Below are 17,210 nucleotides of genomic sequence, written 5' to 3'. Positions count from 1 at the left end.
CCTTTACTGCTCGACGGCCCTAAGGTGTCGAGAGAAGAAATATGGTAACTATTGATGTGTCAGATGACCCAGTTAGAGGTTTGATGGGAACACTTACACACATCATTCAGCACCTGCAGCTTCAGTGTCACCTCGTTAAATTAATTCACTTCTTCTAGTTATTTGAACTGGAAGCTGTTGAACACTTGACACCATTTATTCCCAAACTAACTAGTCCCACAGTTGCTTCCTCTTTTTCTCTCTGATTGAATGGTGCTCATAAAGATAAGAGCCAACCTGCCGATCTTCTTTTTACAGTTTTTAAGAGTATAAAGGAAATCTTAATGCTATTTTAAACAAGATCGACCTTCGTAGAACACCAACATTAATGTGAGTGAGCCCATCAGCACCACAACCATGTGGCTGAAAGTCCCTGACGTTCCTGTTCTGTGCTTAAAAACCAGCCACAAACATGCAAAGCAGCGAGTGTCGATGAGATTCCAGCTGAAGCTCCCGAGATTCAAGTCTCACCAGAATAATGTGCGTCGGGATCCTTCGTCATCCTGAGGACGTTGCTGCTGATGATCTGTTTGTAGATGATCTGTTGATAGTTGTGATGAAGAGGGAGTGGAGGCGCTATTTAAGACAGGCGCACGTGCTCCACCAACACAAACACTGGATGGGAGGGACCGAGGGCTGAGTCTAACTTTGGAAAAGTACCTGAAGTGCTGGGACTTTACTGTCCTGTGTGTGATTTCTTTTAAATCGTATTGTGGCGGTAATAAAACGCAATCATGAGGTCCGGACCATGAAGGCTATAAACATGTTTAGACACGTGGATTCCCCCGTGTTCTGTTGAAGATCATCCTCTGTGGCGTTTAATCCCCGTTTTTATATTTCCATGGCTCACTCACTTTCTCTTTCTTTTCGCTCCCATTTCTTCGTTTAGCTTTTTTAACGCCCCGATATCCAGAGCAGATCAATTTCGCTTTACGTTTGTTTGAAATAAATAAAAGACAAAACTATTACTGTGCGCAGCCAATGAAACCACGAATTCCACGAATCATTTTTCGAGCGTACACCATAATTAAGACGTGAAGGAAGCGCGCACGCTCGCTGGTGTTGCAGGGGAATTACAGCGCCCTCTGTTGGCGGCGGTGGCTCGTACGTTCACATTTCGGGGTTTATTATAATTTTTCAGCTTGTAGTTCTTCCCTTTTGTAAATTTGAGACACCGTTTAACATGTCAGTCCGTCTGCATTTGCATTTTCTCGATGCATGACCCTCTGAGGACCAATTTTGTTTGGAAGAGACGCAGCAATCTTTGCTTTATAAATTACATATTAACTACAAAGTACATGTGTAATACTGAAACTAACAGCACGTGAAATGCCTTATCAAAGATGTTTATATCGTGTAAAAGGTTGATGGAATCAGCTATTTTATTGATTAGTTTATTGCTTTTCCATGCTGATCTTTCACTTTGGCATCAGCTGCGCCAGGACTTTATTGGAGTGGAAAAACATCAACAACACAATTAAAAAGTCAAAATGAGCAAAAACACATTTGAGTCTCGGTCTCAACTTAAAACTTTTTTAAAAAGGAAGAGAGGAGGATTTTTGTGCATTTTATTATTTGCTTTAGCAAGTGATGATAATATCTGGTCTGGATTACCATCAATATCATAAAGGGGTCACAAAGATTCATCTGGCTAAATGCTTTGTAAAGTATAATAATGCAGAATTTGTTGTGAAATTTACTGGGATTCAATTTAGAATCAACATTAATACATACAAATTGCATCATTCTGCTAAAATTGCAGAAATGGCCAATATAATTTCCACATTTTAGTCGTATGAAGATGTGAAATGTGCAATATTTTCTGTAATGTTGTTTATTTTTGTATTGTATTTGTTTTATTTTACAAAACTACAAAAACAGTACATTGTGTACATTTTTGAAATGTATTGAGCTTTTTATTCATTGGTTATTGTGATGAACTCAGGTTATTTAAACTTTCCCCAGAAATGTGAGTATTTAACACAGTTTAAGCATTTTCAAACCGTATCGAATCACAAAACAAATAACTTAACTTAACAAGATGGAGACTTTAGAAAACTTGAGTTGAAGCGGCCTAAAAAGTGCACAGAAAAAACAATTCCAAATGTATTGATGCAGACTGCTTGGTCCTCAGCCAGGCACCCCGCCACTCGTGGTCTGAACGCTCCTGAATCAACATCAGGATTCTGGGATGTTTGACTTCTCCACCTTTGTCCTCTTCTCAGGGTCGATGGAGGAAAACACCTGTGGAAAGAGAGGAAAGAAAGTTGATTATACTGCAAACAAAATGTCTGAATTTGATTGATTTCTGTGAATTCTGTAAGTTCAAATACATATTTGTGTTTCCCAACACAACACCTTTGTGTTTTTTATGGTGGATTAACAGTTTCAAAGGCAACCTGGAATAGAATTAACTTCAAGCATCCTGGATTTTCAGTGAGCTGAGGAGCATTCTCCCCGTGCACGTCACTTATATTGATCAACACGAACATGCTGATACAGAAACATGAGCATTTTGGGTCAATAACAAGTGACTCGTGTCATGTGAAGGGAAACGTGTCATGTATGGAACCGCTTTCTGGAGCAAATATGATTTAGAACTTTGTGATGCCTTCAGGTGAAGCATTAATCTGCTACTAAAGTACAAGAAAAGTGACCTGAGGGTGCCCTAAAATGGGATAAAATAGCCTGTGTGGTGCCGTAACGAGAGGTAAACATGATAAACAGGCTTCACAACGTGAGGCGCTTCCTTAAAGCTTCCTTCAGCTTCAGTAGAGTCTAAAGAGCCTAAAATCAGTCGGTCCGTCTTGATCCATATCGTTCTGGGTGTGGTGGATACAGAGAATTCAGAGAGTTCTGGAGACTGACACGTGCCGTCCAAAACACATGTAGAAAACAACTTTAATCTCTCCATCTGTACGATCTGAGGCGATTAGCTGCAGGTCTGACTAGCACAATCTTTCTTGACCCAGTTTCCTCTTTAGGGACATACCCAGAACCTGAAATTCATCCCAGTAAATAATAATGTGGCTGATGGAAGATGAAAGTAGCATTGTCATTATTGTAGCTTATTCCCATTAACAATGGACAAGATAAAGACAAAATATTTCTAAATTAGTAATGCCTGTTAGCTACAATCTGCACATTTTGTCTTCCAGATTTGACCACTGATGCTCCAGGACGTTTCTGGTGAGTTCAAGGCTGCTTTAAGGACAGAAAGCGGGTTGGTGGATTCAATAGAAATGCTTTATTATCCACCCGATCGGCTCATTTGTGGGTGAGGCTTTAACAGAAGTTTAAATTGTGATGAGGAGCAGGTTTATTTAGAGTTTTGAAACGTGGTCGAAAGCACCTGGTTCAACCATCAAGAACAGGACAGTATAGTTAATTAATCTTTGCACAGACGATGTCAAAGCGAAACAGAAACACAATAAAAGAGTCAATAACACTGCCGAGTCAATCAACCCTGGACGAGATCAGCTAGTTGATATTGATAAGAGAGTAAACGTGCAAAACAACGGGCAGAAAAACAATCTCAAGGTCATCACAGTAAGATTTTATCTCATATTTTCAGTGTGAATCTACCGTACTTAGCTCATCAGGAAACAACCCAATCTTGGTCCTCAGATAGTCATACACTACATAAATACAAAGTCCGATGAACAACAATTCACAACATATTAAAGAGTTACATAAATTTATGACATAACGAGGGGAAAACTACACACTGAATAAAATTCTTATTTGCGGTACCAGTAAAATCCCAACATGCACCTTCTCAAGAACTTTAGAGATCAAAGGACGGTTGGATATCGGCCTATAATTTGCTAATACGTCAGGATCCAGTGATGGTTTTTTCAGCAAGGGTTTAATCACTGCCACCTTGTAGGACCGGGGTCCATAACCTGATGGCCTGGTTAGCTTTTTCTCTGATAGCTAGAACTTTATCAGGGAAGAAGCTCATTACGTCTTCAAGTTCTGAATCAGAGTTGGTCCAGAAAGGGGTTCTGTGACACTTTTATATGGAGTCACTTGAAATAAAATACTTAATCATGTTGTTTGTTTGTCTTTTAATGGAACATGTGTATTTATTTACAACATGGTTACATTGAACCATGTTAATATATTAACATATTAGAGTTTCTTCTTCTTTACACCAAGTCTTCACTGAAGCTCAGTCTTAAAGGTTTCACAGCTCTGGATAAAATCTTGCTTTTTACATTAACTATACATTTAGAGGAACTATATATTGAGGAACTATATATATTGAGGAACTATATATATTGAGGAACTATACATATTGAGGAACTATACATACGTTTGTTTGAAATAAATAAAAGACAAAACTATGACAGTGCGCAGCCAATGAAACCACGAATTCCACGAATCATTTTTCGAGCCTACACCATAATTAAGACGTGAAGGAAGCGCGCACGCTCGCTGGTGTTGCAGGGGAATTACAGCGCCCTCTGTTGGCGGCGGTGGCTCGTACGTTCACATTTCGGGGTTTATTATAATTTTTCAGCTTGTAGTTCTTCCCTTTTGTAAATTTGAGACACCGTTTAACATGTCAGTCCGTCTGCATTTGCATTTTCTCGATGCATGACCCTCTGAGGACCAATTTTGTTTGGAAGAGACGCAGCAATCTTTGCTTTATAAATTACATATTAACTACAAAGTACATGTGTAATACTGAAACTAACAGCACGTGAAATGCCTTATCAAAGATGTTTATATCGTGTAAAAGGTTGATGGAATCAGCTATTTTATTGATTAGTTTATTGCTTTTCCATGCTGATCTTTCACTTTGGCATCAGCTGCGCCAGGACTTTATTGGAGTGGAAAAACATCAACAACACAATTAAAAAGTCAAAATGAGCAAAAACACATTTGAGTCTCGGTCTCAACTTAAAACTTTTTTAAAAAGGAAGAGAGGAGGATTTTTGTGCATTTTATTATTTGCTTTAGCAAGTGATGATAATATCTGGTCTGGATTACCATCAATATCATAAAGGGGTCACAAAGATTCATCTGGCTAAATGTTTTGTAAAGTATAATAATGCAGAATTTGTTGTGAAATTTACTGGGATTCAATTTAGAATCAACATTAATACATACAAATTGCATCATTCTGCTAAAATTGCAGAAATGGCCAATGTAATTTCCACATTTTAGTCGTATGAAGATGTGAAATGTGCAATATTTTCTGTAATGTTGTTTATTTTTGTATTGTATTTGTTTATTTTACAAAACTACAAAAACAGTACATTGTGTGCATTTTTGAAATGTATTGAGCTTTTTATTCATTGGTTATTGTGATGAACTCAGGTTATTTAAACTTTCCCCAGAAATGTGAGTATTTAACACAGTTTAAGCATTTTCAAACCGTATCGAATCACAAAACAAATAACTTAACTTAACAAGATGGAGACTTTAGAAAACTTGAGTTGAAGTGGCCTAAAAAGTGCACAGAAAAAACAATTCCAAATGTATTGATGCAGACTGCTTGGTCCTCAGCCAGGCACCCCGCCACTCGTGGTCTGAACGCTCCTGAATCAACATCAGGATTCTGGATGTTTGACTCTCCACCTTTGTCCTCTTCTCAGGGTCGATGGAGAAAAACACCTGTGGAAAGAGAGGAAAGAAAGTTGACTATACTGCAAACAAAATGTCTGAATTTGATTGATTTCTGTGAATTCTGTAAGTTCAAATACATATTTGTGTTTCCCAACACAACACCTTTGTGTGTTTTATGGTGGATTAACAGTTTCAAAGGCAACCTGGAATAGAATTAACTTCAAGCATCCTGGATTTTCAGTGAGCTGAGGAGCATTCTCCCCGTGCACGTCACTTATATTGATCAACACGAACATGCTGATACAGAAACATGAGCATTTTGGGTCAATAACATGTGACAAGTGACTCGTGTCATGTGAAGTGAAACGTGTCATGTATGGAACCGCTTTCTGGAGCAAATATGATTTAGAACTTTGTGATGCCTTCAGGTGAAGCATTAATCTGCTACTAAAGTACAAGAAAAGTGACCTGAAGGTGCCCTAAAATGGGATAAAATAGCCTGTGTGGTGCCGTAACGAGAGGTAAACATGACAAACAGGCTTCACAACGTGAGGCGCTTCCTTAAAGCTTCCTTCAGCTTCAGTAGAGTCTAAAGAGCCTAAAATCAGTCGGTCCGTCTTGATCCATATCGTTTTGGGTGTGGTGGATACAGAGAATTCAGAGAGTTCTGGAGACTGACACGTGCCGTCCAAAACACATGTAGAAAACAACTTTAATCTCTCCATCTGTACGATCTGAGGCGATTAGCTGCAGGTCTGACTAGCACAATCTTTCTTGACCCAGTTTCCTCTTTAGGGACATACCCAGAACCTGAAATTCATCCCAGTAAATAATATGTGGCTGATGGAAGATGAAAGTAGCATTGTCATTATGTAGCTTATTCCCATTGACAATGGACAAAGATAAAGACAAAAATATTCTAAATTAGTAATGCCTGTTAGCTACAATCTGCACATTTTGTCTTCCAGATTTGACCACTGATGCTCCAGGACGTTTCTGGTGAGTTCAAGGCTGCTTTAAGGACAGAAAGTGGGTTGGTGGATTCAATAGAAATGCTTTATTATCCACCCGATTTGTGGGTGAGGCTTTAACAGAAGTTTAAATTGTGATGAGGAGCAGGTTTATTTAGAGTTTTGAAACGTGGTCGAAAGCACCTGGTTCAACCATCAAGAACAGGACAGTATAGTTAATTAATCTTTGCACAGACGATGTCAAAGCGAAACAGAAACACAATAAAAGAGTCAATAACACTGCCGAGTCAATCAACCCTGGACGAGATCAGCTAGTTGATATTGATAAGAGAGTAAACGTGCAAAACAACGGGCAGAAAAACAATCTCAAGGTCATCACAGTAAGATTTTATCTCATATTTTCAGTGTGAATCTACCGTACTTAGCTCATCAGGAAACAACCCAATCTTCTGGTCCTCAGATAGTCATACACTACATAAATACAAAGTCCGATGAACAACAATTCACAACATATTAAAGAGTTACATAAATTTATGACATAACGAGGGGAAAACTACACACTGAATAAAATTCTTATTTGCGGTACCAGTAAAATCCCAACATGCACTTCGGGCCGCTACCACCAGGTGGTACTGTAGCGCGCCACAGCTGGCTGCAAAATAAAGTCAAGGAAGGTCAGAAAAGGCGATTGTGTTTACATCTTCACTGGATTTTGGTCTAAAGAGTGGTGGACTGAGTAATAATACAAAAAAGACTTTTTGTCTTGTCTCATTGTACTTCAGTAGGACGTAATAAACTAAATGGCTCTTTTGGCCTCGTCTGAGGGAGAACACATCACCTTTGTCATGACTTTTATCCACCCATTACTCATTTTAGCGTTTGCCCATCTTAGAAATGCATTTTCTGACATTTTCACTGAGAAAACACAAGTTTCTGTCATTAATCTCGGATGACCATATTTCAATCAAAGCGGTTTCCATCTCACAGCTATTCCGGACCCCCGTCTTATCATCTTAGGTTACAAACTATTTGGATGGACCTGTAGAATTTCAGTGTAGATGAAATGAGGCCGGGAGGTTCATTAATGCGGCACTAAAATACCATCGAAAGTAAAGTAAAAACAAGACTGCATAAAACAGTAAGAAAAAAATTTAATGCATACCTGCGTCAACAATGGAAACATCACACCCACCTGAAGTGACGGGTCACTGCACAGCACATCCAGAATTAGACACAAAACAGCCACCGTGCGATGCAAATCTAAGCTACGCGGCCGCTCACTCGGTTTCAGTGTATTTAACCCTAAAATAAGATGTGTGGGACTGACTACAACGGGGGATCTGGTAATCCCTCTAGTGGGATTCTGTCTGGGAACACCTGAATAAAATACTGAATAAATAAACAGTATTAAAAATGGAATAAATTAAGGTAAATACACAAAAAAGCCATATAGCAATAAGGTATATGAGGATGCTTTACCATTTTTAATATACATTCGAACTAACTAGAGAGGGTTTATAATAATTCACATATTTATTGCTGTACATGTTTGTTGTATTCTAAAGTTATATTATAGACAAATAGACATTTTGGCACACAGAGGACACTGATGGATCAAGGAAATCTGATGGTAATGTTCCAAGTTTACTCTCTTTGTGATCATTATCTTGTATAAAAATACTATTTTCAGATTAAGAATAAAAATAAATGACTTGACACTTAACCACAACCACATCTGTATAAAAAAAACCCAAAAAACAAAACACTAGGACACATATTTCCTCTTCAGCTCTCCAGAAATCAGTTTTACAGTCAAACGACTTTCAGGATTCTCACATTATCAGATTAAAAGGTCAAACGGTTTGTGTCCTCTCTCCAACTAGCTCGCTTTCTGCAGGAGTTTCTCCTCTTGCAGTCTGAAGGGCACGCTCACAGACATCTCGGCGATGAACCGCTCGCACGCCGTCTTCGTCACCTGCTTACAGAACCGGAGGTCGATCTGACAGATGCTTCCGCAGCGCTTGAAAAAATTCAGGGAATGGTCTGTGACACGGTTACACACTAAAGGGGAGCAGAGAGAAAAGGTAGCGTTACCAAAAATGCATCTTTTTCAGGGGCAGTAGAAAACAAACACAGCACAACCATGTTGGGCGCTGTCATGAAGACATTTCCTTGTCGTTTTGTGCTCCTCTGTCTCCCTCTACAGGTAACACGACCTCATAGTCCTGCACTGACCCAGCAGATTTGATTTGTCAGGGTAATTAATGCATGATGGAGGTCTGTTCTCCCCCCCTCCTCCAGCCAGCTGGTCAGCAGCAGGAGGGTCCCATCATCAGCCTGGTCCTGCTCAAATGCTGGTTGAAGAATGGGATTCCACCCCACAACAGTCAGTATGTTCACCTGCACACTTTAACTCAGCTATGCTCAAAATGTAACTTTGGCGTCTCGTTGCAAATCGACGTCCTCCCCCTCAACACTAGGTGGCGATATGCATCTTTTCCGTTTGACCTATTGCGTCAGACAGTGAACAACTGAAGTCAGGAAACAGGCCGGCATTTCTAACAGGGAGATAGATAATTGGACAGCTTTGTCCGCCTCGTACGTAATGCAGATTTTACTCATGACCTTCTCCCTCGTGGTTATGACTGGTTTTCTGACACGCTTTTGTTCTGTGGTCGTACGCCAGCGCAGAGGCTGTGGCGCACGTGTAAATGCATCATCTAGGTTTAAAGGCCGGAGAATTATCTGGGCGTCTCGGTCGGACACGGAGAGCTCCGATATCAGTCAGACTCAGGCGGTCGCACGCACATCAGTTGTCCAGTTGTAGTAAAAATACCGAGTACAAGAGAAGCAGGAGGAGGTTGCAGGCGGTTGCTGCAGTGCAGTGCTCTTCCACAGGTTACGAGGATAATGCGTTTTAACTGAATAAACAAGAGTCAACAGCTGTTTGGCATCAGCAGAGATGATTTGGACAAGCTTTCATGGGGCCAATCCCAATATACTGAACTCTGCTGCAGGTTCTTTAAAAATGTGGCAGCAGGGAAATAATCAGGCACTACAAACGATATTTTATGACAAATAAGTGTTGTTACAAACAACACACATTCGTGATTTCTGTTCCAAGTTTCCCATCTGTGCTGTAAAATCAAATCACATATACCTGCATGGCAACGTCACAACTCATAACGTAGCTGGAGCTGCCATTTTTTATTAGTGGATAGAAAACAAGTACTTATCATCCTTCCCTTTTGTTTTTTTTGTTGTTTTTTTTACATGAACTCTCCTTCCATATTGCAAATGATGATTCTTGGACCAAAGAGTGACCTGCAGTCAATCCCCTAATAAGGTTTAAAATGAAGTATTTGACTAACCCTCAAGAATCAGTGCTTGAAAGGGTGAAAATGAGACCGTGGCTCATTTAGTTGGTCACCTGACAGGTTGATTTCTGTGAGAGAGTCCCTTGTCGTGGTCCCAGCTGCTGTCAACAGGTTGACTGACTGGTCATTAATGTGGTTGCAGTAGCTCAGGTCCAGACTGGACAATAAAGGCATCTGCTGACTGATGAGGCGTAAAGACGTGTCGGTGATGTCAAGCCCCGCCAGCCGCAGGTCTTGCACGTTCCGTAATTTGCAGCGGTTATCCAGCTGACCTGTAGGGCAGACAAGGACAGGTTTCTTTTTTTCTCTTAACTATCATGTAATAATCCAGCAATTTCTTTCACCAGCCCACCCGACTCTCCGTTAGCCCTCAATGAATTAGCATGACATGATGGGTACTAACCTGGTCTGTTGTCTGTTGGGGGAGAGAGAAGGTCCCTCATCTGGGCATCTTTGAGTCCCTCCACCCACTGGACATCCAGTGTGCGCAGCAGAGGGCAGCTGGAGCTGCAGAGCGCCGACACCGCCGCCCACGAACACCCCGATAACTTTAACACACGCAGACCTAAAAGATTTGACAGCATTCATCCGTTTACTAGTCGTTTGAAAACCCCTCTTCTGTAGCTCTAGACCAGGCATGGGCAAACTACGGCCCGGGGGCCACACGCGGCCCGTTAAACGTTTTAATCCGGCCCGCCAAACTTGAAAAATTAAATGAATAAACCTTGTTAATGTTATATTTTCACTGCAATTCTGGTGTTTTCCCACTAGAAAAAAGACAGTCAGGAGGAGAGTGATGGTGATATCCTGAAGGATAACAGAACTTTCAGTGCTTTAAAATAGAAATGGTTATTAATTTTTTTTAAAAAGGCATATTTTATTCATTTGATTTTAAGTGTTTTAAGACTCATTCCAAAGTCAGATATTTTGTTGTAATGCTTCTCCTCATTTTCATTTGAAATTAAAGCACATGTTTTCTCCATATCCCAAGATGTGTATTTTTCCTCCAATGAGGTGAGGTTACCAAAGCACTCCATCCATCCATCTGCTCCTGGTCCGGCCCCTTTGTCAAATGTTAGAACCCATTGTGGCCCACGCATCAAAATGTTTGCCCACCCCTGCTCTAGACTCACTCGACCCCTCCATACCTGGCAAACGATTGATGAGCCAGCTCAATTGTTTCTTCGAGATGTTGGTCCAGCTGAGGTCCAGAGAAAGTGGCTGACGACGGATAATTCCGCTTAGCATCAGCGGAGTGACTGAAGTGCAGCGGCTGAGATCGATGGTTGTCCAGAGTCTTTTGTCACAGCACCTACAGGCACAAAGGACAACGTGACGTACTTTTCACGCAGAATAAGAAGCCAACGGGAAGCAAACAGATCCGACTGATTCAGAATATTCAAGGGTGGTTTTCTGCTGTTGGTTTTCGCCGTGGTGCGTATTTACCATCTGTTCCACGTCTTGCAAATTCTCATGCAGACGCACAGCTCCTGATGCGCGAGGTGTCCAAAGATCTTCATCCAGACTTCGCGCTGGATCACGTGAGTCCTGCCATCTTTCAGAGGCAGTCTGTCCGGGGGCGGACTTATCGGAGGGGGCCGGATGACGTGCCGCTCCATTTGGATGCACTTTGGCGGGGACTGCGGAGGCGCGGGCCGGTTCGTTGGAGTGCTCCTGTTAAAGCCGAGGGGAGTGATCTGACTCGGGTAGAAGTGGCGCAGCTCCCAGGGGGTACCGTTCATCTCTTTGGACTTGAGGTGAGACCTCTGATCGCCCAGTTCGATGGCTTTACGGAAAAACCTTTTGGATTCCTCGTTCTCCATCTCGGGCTCCACTTTGATGGGCTGCCGGTTCTCGGTGTCGAGGCAGTCGTCTGACTTCTGGATGTCCTGATTCAGTGCTTTGCTCAGCTCTCGGCTTAGCTCCCTGTGAGGCAGGCGGCGCTTGTGGCGAGCTTTCGGGCGAGAGCCTTTTTCCTGGGTCTCACTGCCGGCCTCGCTGCTGGGGCCGGCCTGTGGAGAGCTGCAGTGAGACTGGTCACTGTCCCCAACTGGCGTTTTGATAAACTGACTCAGAAGTTCGTTCTTGAAGTCATCATTACATTGTTCCATGTCACCAAAGTGCCCCTTTCTCTCCGCAGCAATACGAAAGAGATGTTCTCTCCCCCTGTCGTTCTCGTCCTCATACCTGCCGTCCTCCTCCTCCTCCTTCTTGATCTGATGCAAAAATTTGGACAAATACGGCTCGTCTGATCGTTCCTGTCGGAAAACAATTCAAGATAAATAAAATCAAGGAAAGCTGCGTCAATAATGATGAAAGCCAGCTTTTTCCCCCCAGTCACACAAACCTTCTTCCTCATGCCAACATCCTCTTCGTCTTCATCATCATCAAAGAGCTTCCTCTTCTTTCTGAGTTTGTCCTCAGGCCTGGGCCGAGACAGGCTGCAGGGAGAGAGCAGGGGCAGCTGGCGGTGCAGGGGCTCTTCGGGTCGGAATCTGGGCGTCTCCTCTCTGTCTGGCCTCCTCTTGATTGCAGATGAAACATCTGCCTCCTCCTTCACAGGCTTCTGTTCCCTCAGCAGAGAGCCAGGGAGGTTGGAGGCATACTTGAATCCTGGACCCCTTTTTTGCTTAAATGCCAAACGGGACAAAATCGGGAGACAACTTTATACATTCGGTTGCGTGAAACACTGATAACCTAAACCTTCCTAAACATTTGGACGTTATTTAAATGGTTTGACAAAAGTCCCATCACAGAATTTCATTATTTGATTGACTGTAATGTTGCTACATTTCCAAATAACAGCATTTTGAATGTTTAGAAATTGATAAGTGGATTAAAATGTTTGGTAGTATTTGGAAAAGGAGGGTTTGATTTTTTCAAAATGTTATTTCTACTCACTTTTCCACTCTTGCCAGCGTGGTTGCACTTAGGGCATTCCCAGCAGTTGGGAAGTTCGTCATTTACCACTCCGGACGCATCACTTACCTGAGAAACAGAGACAAAAGGTGTAAATGACTTTAGCGTGAGCAAGAGCAAATCACCAAACACGATCCAGCACTTGGGTTGTGCAAAACCGGCAGCAGGTCAGACCAGTTTGAATCCTGGTTTAGTATTAAAAGACAAAGAAACTAACAGGAATACAAATAAATAAATAAAAAATATGCTAAACTTGCTTTTACTGCAGGGCTCCCACATGTTTTGCTTCAGTCAAATTCAAGCACTTGTCAAGAAATTTCAAGTGTCATTTTCAAGTTTTCCCAGCATCTTATCATGAGGCTTAAACACAGGAAGACTGTCTTCCACGTTCTATTATGCTGTAACCATCTAAAATGATGTTCCATAATAGCAAAAAGGTTAGAAATTACAGGAGAACACAATGTCTTATGTAAAAAGGCAAAGGCACCTGGAATTCTTTAGGCACACTCGCACTAAACCAACGAAAGATTCACCTTGAGTCTACCCGGGAGCAGCCGGGAACAAGAAGGAAATGGAGCAGAGAAGGCAGCGGAGGTGGCAAAGCCTGAGACAAAGGGTGCTGGAGGGAGCTGCTGAATCAGGCAGGGCTACTGCCAAACGGTCAAAAAGTCCCTGGGAAAGGAGAGACACCACCTTCTCCAGGAAGAGGTCCAAACGGGGTGGAGGAAGAGTGAGTGAGCAGGGCGGCAGGGCTCTGTGCTTCCAGTCCAGCGGCAGCCATTAACACCAGCAAACACCAGCCACCGAAGACAGCAGTCTGCATTGTCAAAGCTGGAGAGAAGCCCAAGCTCGGGCACGGTCAACGACGCGCCTTCTGCCCACAGCCTCTGCCTGGCAGCTGCGGGATCAAGTGGGAAAGTGGCCGACATTCCCACAGCCTCATTCTGTCCAGACACGATCACCAGCTCGGAGGCTTCAAAACACAGGGATCATGCCGGAACTGACAATGCCCCGGGAAGAAGAAGCCGACGAGGGAAAAGCTGCCAAGCACCAGGACCTGGTCGAGGTTCTACGAGCCCATACGGGTCGGCTGCAGGGGATTTGCAGGACGCTTCCCCGCCTGGGCAGCACAGCAACGGCCAAGAACAGGGCCCTTCAATCCCCCAGTGAGGCTGGAGAAGAAGCCACTCAAAGGGCTGAGCGCTAGCTGTGGTTTGTACACCTCATTTTCGAGCCAACACTCGTGAAAAAGGCAGCCTCGGGGCATTTTGTCGTCTCCTGCTGCATCCTCGAGGGGGGTGGGGTGGGGTTACAGCCTGGCAGGTCAAAGACAGGAGCAGAGAGCCTCAGCAGGTCCCAGGCTAAGAAGCCTTCACATACGGCTCTCCTCTTAATAAGCAAACTAATCAGTCCCAATTTTGTGAAGAGAGATACAATTATTGTGCACTTAAACTAAAATTATCATCAGACCTTGAAAACACAGCATTGAAATTCAAGTACTTTCAAGGACTGCTGTGGAAACCCTGTGACTATCACTCATTTGGCTTTAATTATCTCTGGTTTTACATGCCTGGGCTTAGGTGGCATTACACTTCAGTGATGCTTTACATTTAAACATCACGTGTGGACAGGGAGTGAATTGTGTGTCGTGTAATTTATATAACACTAATCCTCCTTTCAGTTATCAGTGATTACAGTTCATTAAACTATTATTATATAACTATTCATGAGCCGCTGCACCTTCAGACAATTTGGGTGGACGATCTCGTTGCAGATGGAGCACTCCATCAGCATGAGGTTGAACTTATCGTCCTCTTCTCCCAGGGTGTCTTCCTTCCCGGCTTCTTTGCACACCAAGCACACTGCTGTGTGGGGCAGAACCGGCTACAATGGATTGAAAAAGATTAAGGAATATTATTCTCTACGCTGCAATTGTAGAGCATGCTTTGCATTTTCATCCTGTTTTTGAATAAGCGGCCATTGCTCCAAACATGTTAGAGTAAAAAATAACATGACATGATTTACCGCAATGCATTGTCTCATAATGCAGGACTGCTTCATTCGCCCAGGCCCGCCAAACTTCTTCATGTCCCTGCAGAAGTGACATTCTCCGCATTCGTTCCGGAGGCAGGCTTCACACTTCCGGCAGCGGGTCCTCCTGCGCCTGGCTCCAGACGAGCTACGGCTGGATGGCATCTTAACGGCCGATGTGGTCGGCCCGATCTTGGGCTTTGGCCGGTTGGCCACCCGTTGCTGAAAACAAGGAGTGAAGCGTCAGGGGTGAACTTCTACGTGCAAAAACTTGTTACCGTGGCTGTGACTGGCATGTTCACCATGCACATCCTCCCGCACGGTTCCTACTAGCTATTTAGAGGAGAATAAACTTGGATCAAGCTGCACTGTTTCAATAAGTGCATCTGCCATAGCGCCCATCTTTCAGCCTCTTTCTTGTTGCCATGGCAGATCTGCAAATATGAAAATAAGACGTTACCATGGCAACGTGCCCCCTTTGCTGTTGTTTGATGAGATGACTACACAAGACGAAGGAGTTGATGTGGTATTGTTATTCCACAACAGAACGCACTGCAAAGCACCTCAGTCCTACACGTAAAAAGTCAGAAGAGTAAAATCTGCAACCATAAACACCAATCGTGCTTGTTCACATTTTTAAAATCATCCTTTATTGCGACAGATTTCTGAAAGATTAAATGCGCCTGATAAAATATTTTTGCACAGTCAGAGAAAGCAGGAAAGAAATTTTCCACTGCAGGCGCTGATGCAACCATCTTAACATATCCAGTTTCATTTACATATGGCCCTATTTTAATGCTGCAGCTGCTTGCAATTACAAAACCTTCACTCTCTACAGTCAGACGTCAGGAATTTGGGTTTGGCTCCTGGGATTGTGGACAAAAACATGGCCTATATTCTGACTCAGCCTGTGACATAATTTCAGGGGGAAGGTTTGTCACGGGCCTCTCAATGCCAAAGTGCTGCCATGATTGTGTGACAACAGACGAGGTCACCACAGGTTCTCTGGTGAACTGTGAGATGGCCAGTGTGGCCCAGGACCTCTCCCATCTTGTCTGGCCTAATGGACCCTTGTGCAACAACACAACAAACCGTGAGACAGTGTGTGCACTGCTGTCTGCTGCAAAACAAGTGGCACAAATAAATACGGTGGGAAATAAATCAACAGGGGGTTTCCAGGGTTTATTTACTGGAAACCAGTTTGAGAGGAGCAGCTGACAAACGTAAGAGCACTTCATTGTTCTGGTCCCATCCCCCCCTGTGGCAGCCTTAACATTACTCCTGAGATCTCGGTCAAAGGACAGCCTGACTTGAGCAAGGGAGACAATTATAAGCACATCTTCTTAAAGATGGCCCACGGAATGAAACTGGGCTGTTTGTAGGAGAATAATACTCAGTTGTGGCTGAAACATGGTGTCCGCCGTAGATTACACACAACATCTAAGGATTAATAGTTTACTAGCGATAGGAAGTCAGGTGGTGTTTAAGACGCAAAAGCGTGTTCGCTTACTACCAGTTTCTCTAACTCGCTTTACTTTTCAGCCGGTTTACATTCATTTCTCTGGTTTGTGTGTAAAATGGAAAGCTAAAAGGAGCTGTTGATCGGGTGAAAGCCTGACATTAACCAAAGGCAAAGAAGAGGGAAAAACAGCGATCTGTTGACGAAAACATGCTCCCAAAAGACACACTAGCCAGCCCGCAATCCAACATTTAATGAAGTTAAACAGCTCTCACCTGCTCCGACTCGGAATCATATTCCTCTTCGTCTCCGCTCAATGACAAGGCCATCGCTCCTCTTTCTCATGGTTTGTGAACAGCAAAGGAAACTAACATGGCTGAACAAGCCTCCATCTCAGATTTTCCCCTCCGCCTCCTTCATTTTACACTGACACGGGACGCTAATGCTAACGCTGCTAGCGCTGCGCACTGTGAGACGTTCACGAACAAGAGGACACGGGACCATCGCCAAGGAGTCGCACAAAGTTATTTTTGTGTATTCGAATCAAACATCATGACATAGTACAGTAAATAAATCCCCACCTGCAGCCCATTATCTTGCGTCGTGATTACTACTACTACTACTACTATTGCTGTTTTGTTTTTTTTGTTTATTGACCACTCAATTTCACCTATGTCAACTTTACACTGTAATATAAAGATAACCCCCTTCGAATATCAACGATGCAACTACAACAATAGAGCACAACATTAGATTTAACAGTTGTGCATGACGTCTGCACTTTGTTGGTGTTATGTATACTTTCATACCAATAAAGTTCTGCATAAAAAAGTTACG

The 17,210-nt window shown here is 42.9% G+C and overlaps 2 protein-coding genes and 1 long non-coding RNA gene across 5 annotated transcripts in view; all 3 read right to left on the bottom strand.

Annotated features, from left to right (window-relative positions):
• LOC130525296 (E3 ubiquitin-protein ligase NEURL3-like) overlaps positions 1–668 on the bottom strand; it is a 2,248-nt gene extending 1,580 nt beyond the window's left edge. Inside the window, exon 1 of the mRNA XM_057031907.1 lies at positions 511–668. Within this exon, the coding sequence (XP_056887887.1) occupies positions 511–541 (31 nt within the window). The 5' untranslated portion in view covers positions 542–668. The remainder of the gene's footprint in view (positions 1–510) is intronic.
• A 1,256-nt stretch (positions 669–1,924) lies between these two features.
• LOC130525853 (uncharacterized) lies at positions 1,925–3,807 on the bottom strand. The gene is made up of 2 exons (XR_008950602.1): positions 3,630–3,807; positions 1,925–2,283 (listed from the first exon to the last, which is right to left on the bottom strand). It is a non-coding gene; the product is annotated as an uncharacterized LOC130525853 (long non-coding RNA).
• Positions 3,808–8,048: 4,241 nt separating this feature from the next.
• kdm2ba (lysine (K)-specific demethylase 2Ba) lies at positions 8,049–16,915 on the bottom strand. Of its 3 annotated transcripts, none has more exons than XM_057033066.1 (10): positions 16,649–16,915; positions 14,909–15,136; positions 14,624–14,767; positions 12,866–12,952; positions 12,312–12,602; positions 11,411–12,222; positions 11,113–11,276; positions 10,368–10,529; positions 9,959–10,236; positions 8,049–8,648 (listed from the first exon to the last, which is right to left on the bottom strand). In XM_057033066.1, exons 1-9 carry the CDS (start codon positions 16,700–16,702, stop codon positions 9,968–9,970), a joined length of 2,211 nt encoding a protein of 736 aa, XP_056889046.1. In that variant the 5' UTR covers positions 16,703–16,915; the 3' UTR covers positions 8,049–8,648; positions 9,959–9,967. The 3 variants fall into 3 exon arrangements, with proteins under 3 accessions (XP_056889046.1, XP_056889044.1, XP_056889045.1); XM_057033064.1 differs by having other exon boundaries at positions 10,018–10,236; positions 16,649–16,884; XM_057033065.1 differs by having other exon boundaries at positions 10,018–10,236; positions 12,312–12,593; positions 16,649–16,881.
• Between the last annotated feature and the right edge of the window lie 295 nt (positions 16,916–17,210).

Source organism: Takifugu flavidus, chromosome 5, assembly GCF_003711565.1.
Source record: "Takifugu flavidus isolate HTHZ2018 chromosome 5, ASM371156v2, whole genome shotgun sequence".
NCBI lineage: Eukaryota > Metazoa > Chordata > Actinopteri > Tetraodontiformes > Tetraodontidae > Takifugu > Takifugu flavidus.
Note: the sequence above shows the minus strand (reverse complement) of the source record. Positions and strands in the feature narration are given on the sequence as shown.

Excerpts from the sequence above, each read along its gene's own strand:
- kdm2ba (XM_057033064.1), bottom strand. The coding sequence starts at position 16,702 with ATGGCCTTGTCATTGAGCGGAGACGAAGAGGAATATGATTCCGAGTCG. Across the intron at positions 15,137-16,648 it reads ATGATTCCGAGTCGGAGCAG|CAACGGGTGGCCAACCGGCC; the intron begins GTGAGAGCTGTT and ends CCTTGTTTTCAG. Across the intron at positions 10,237-10,367 it reads CCCAACAGACAACAGACCAG|GTCAGCTGGATAACCGCTGC; the intron begins GTTAGTACCCAT and ends TCTGCCCTACAG.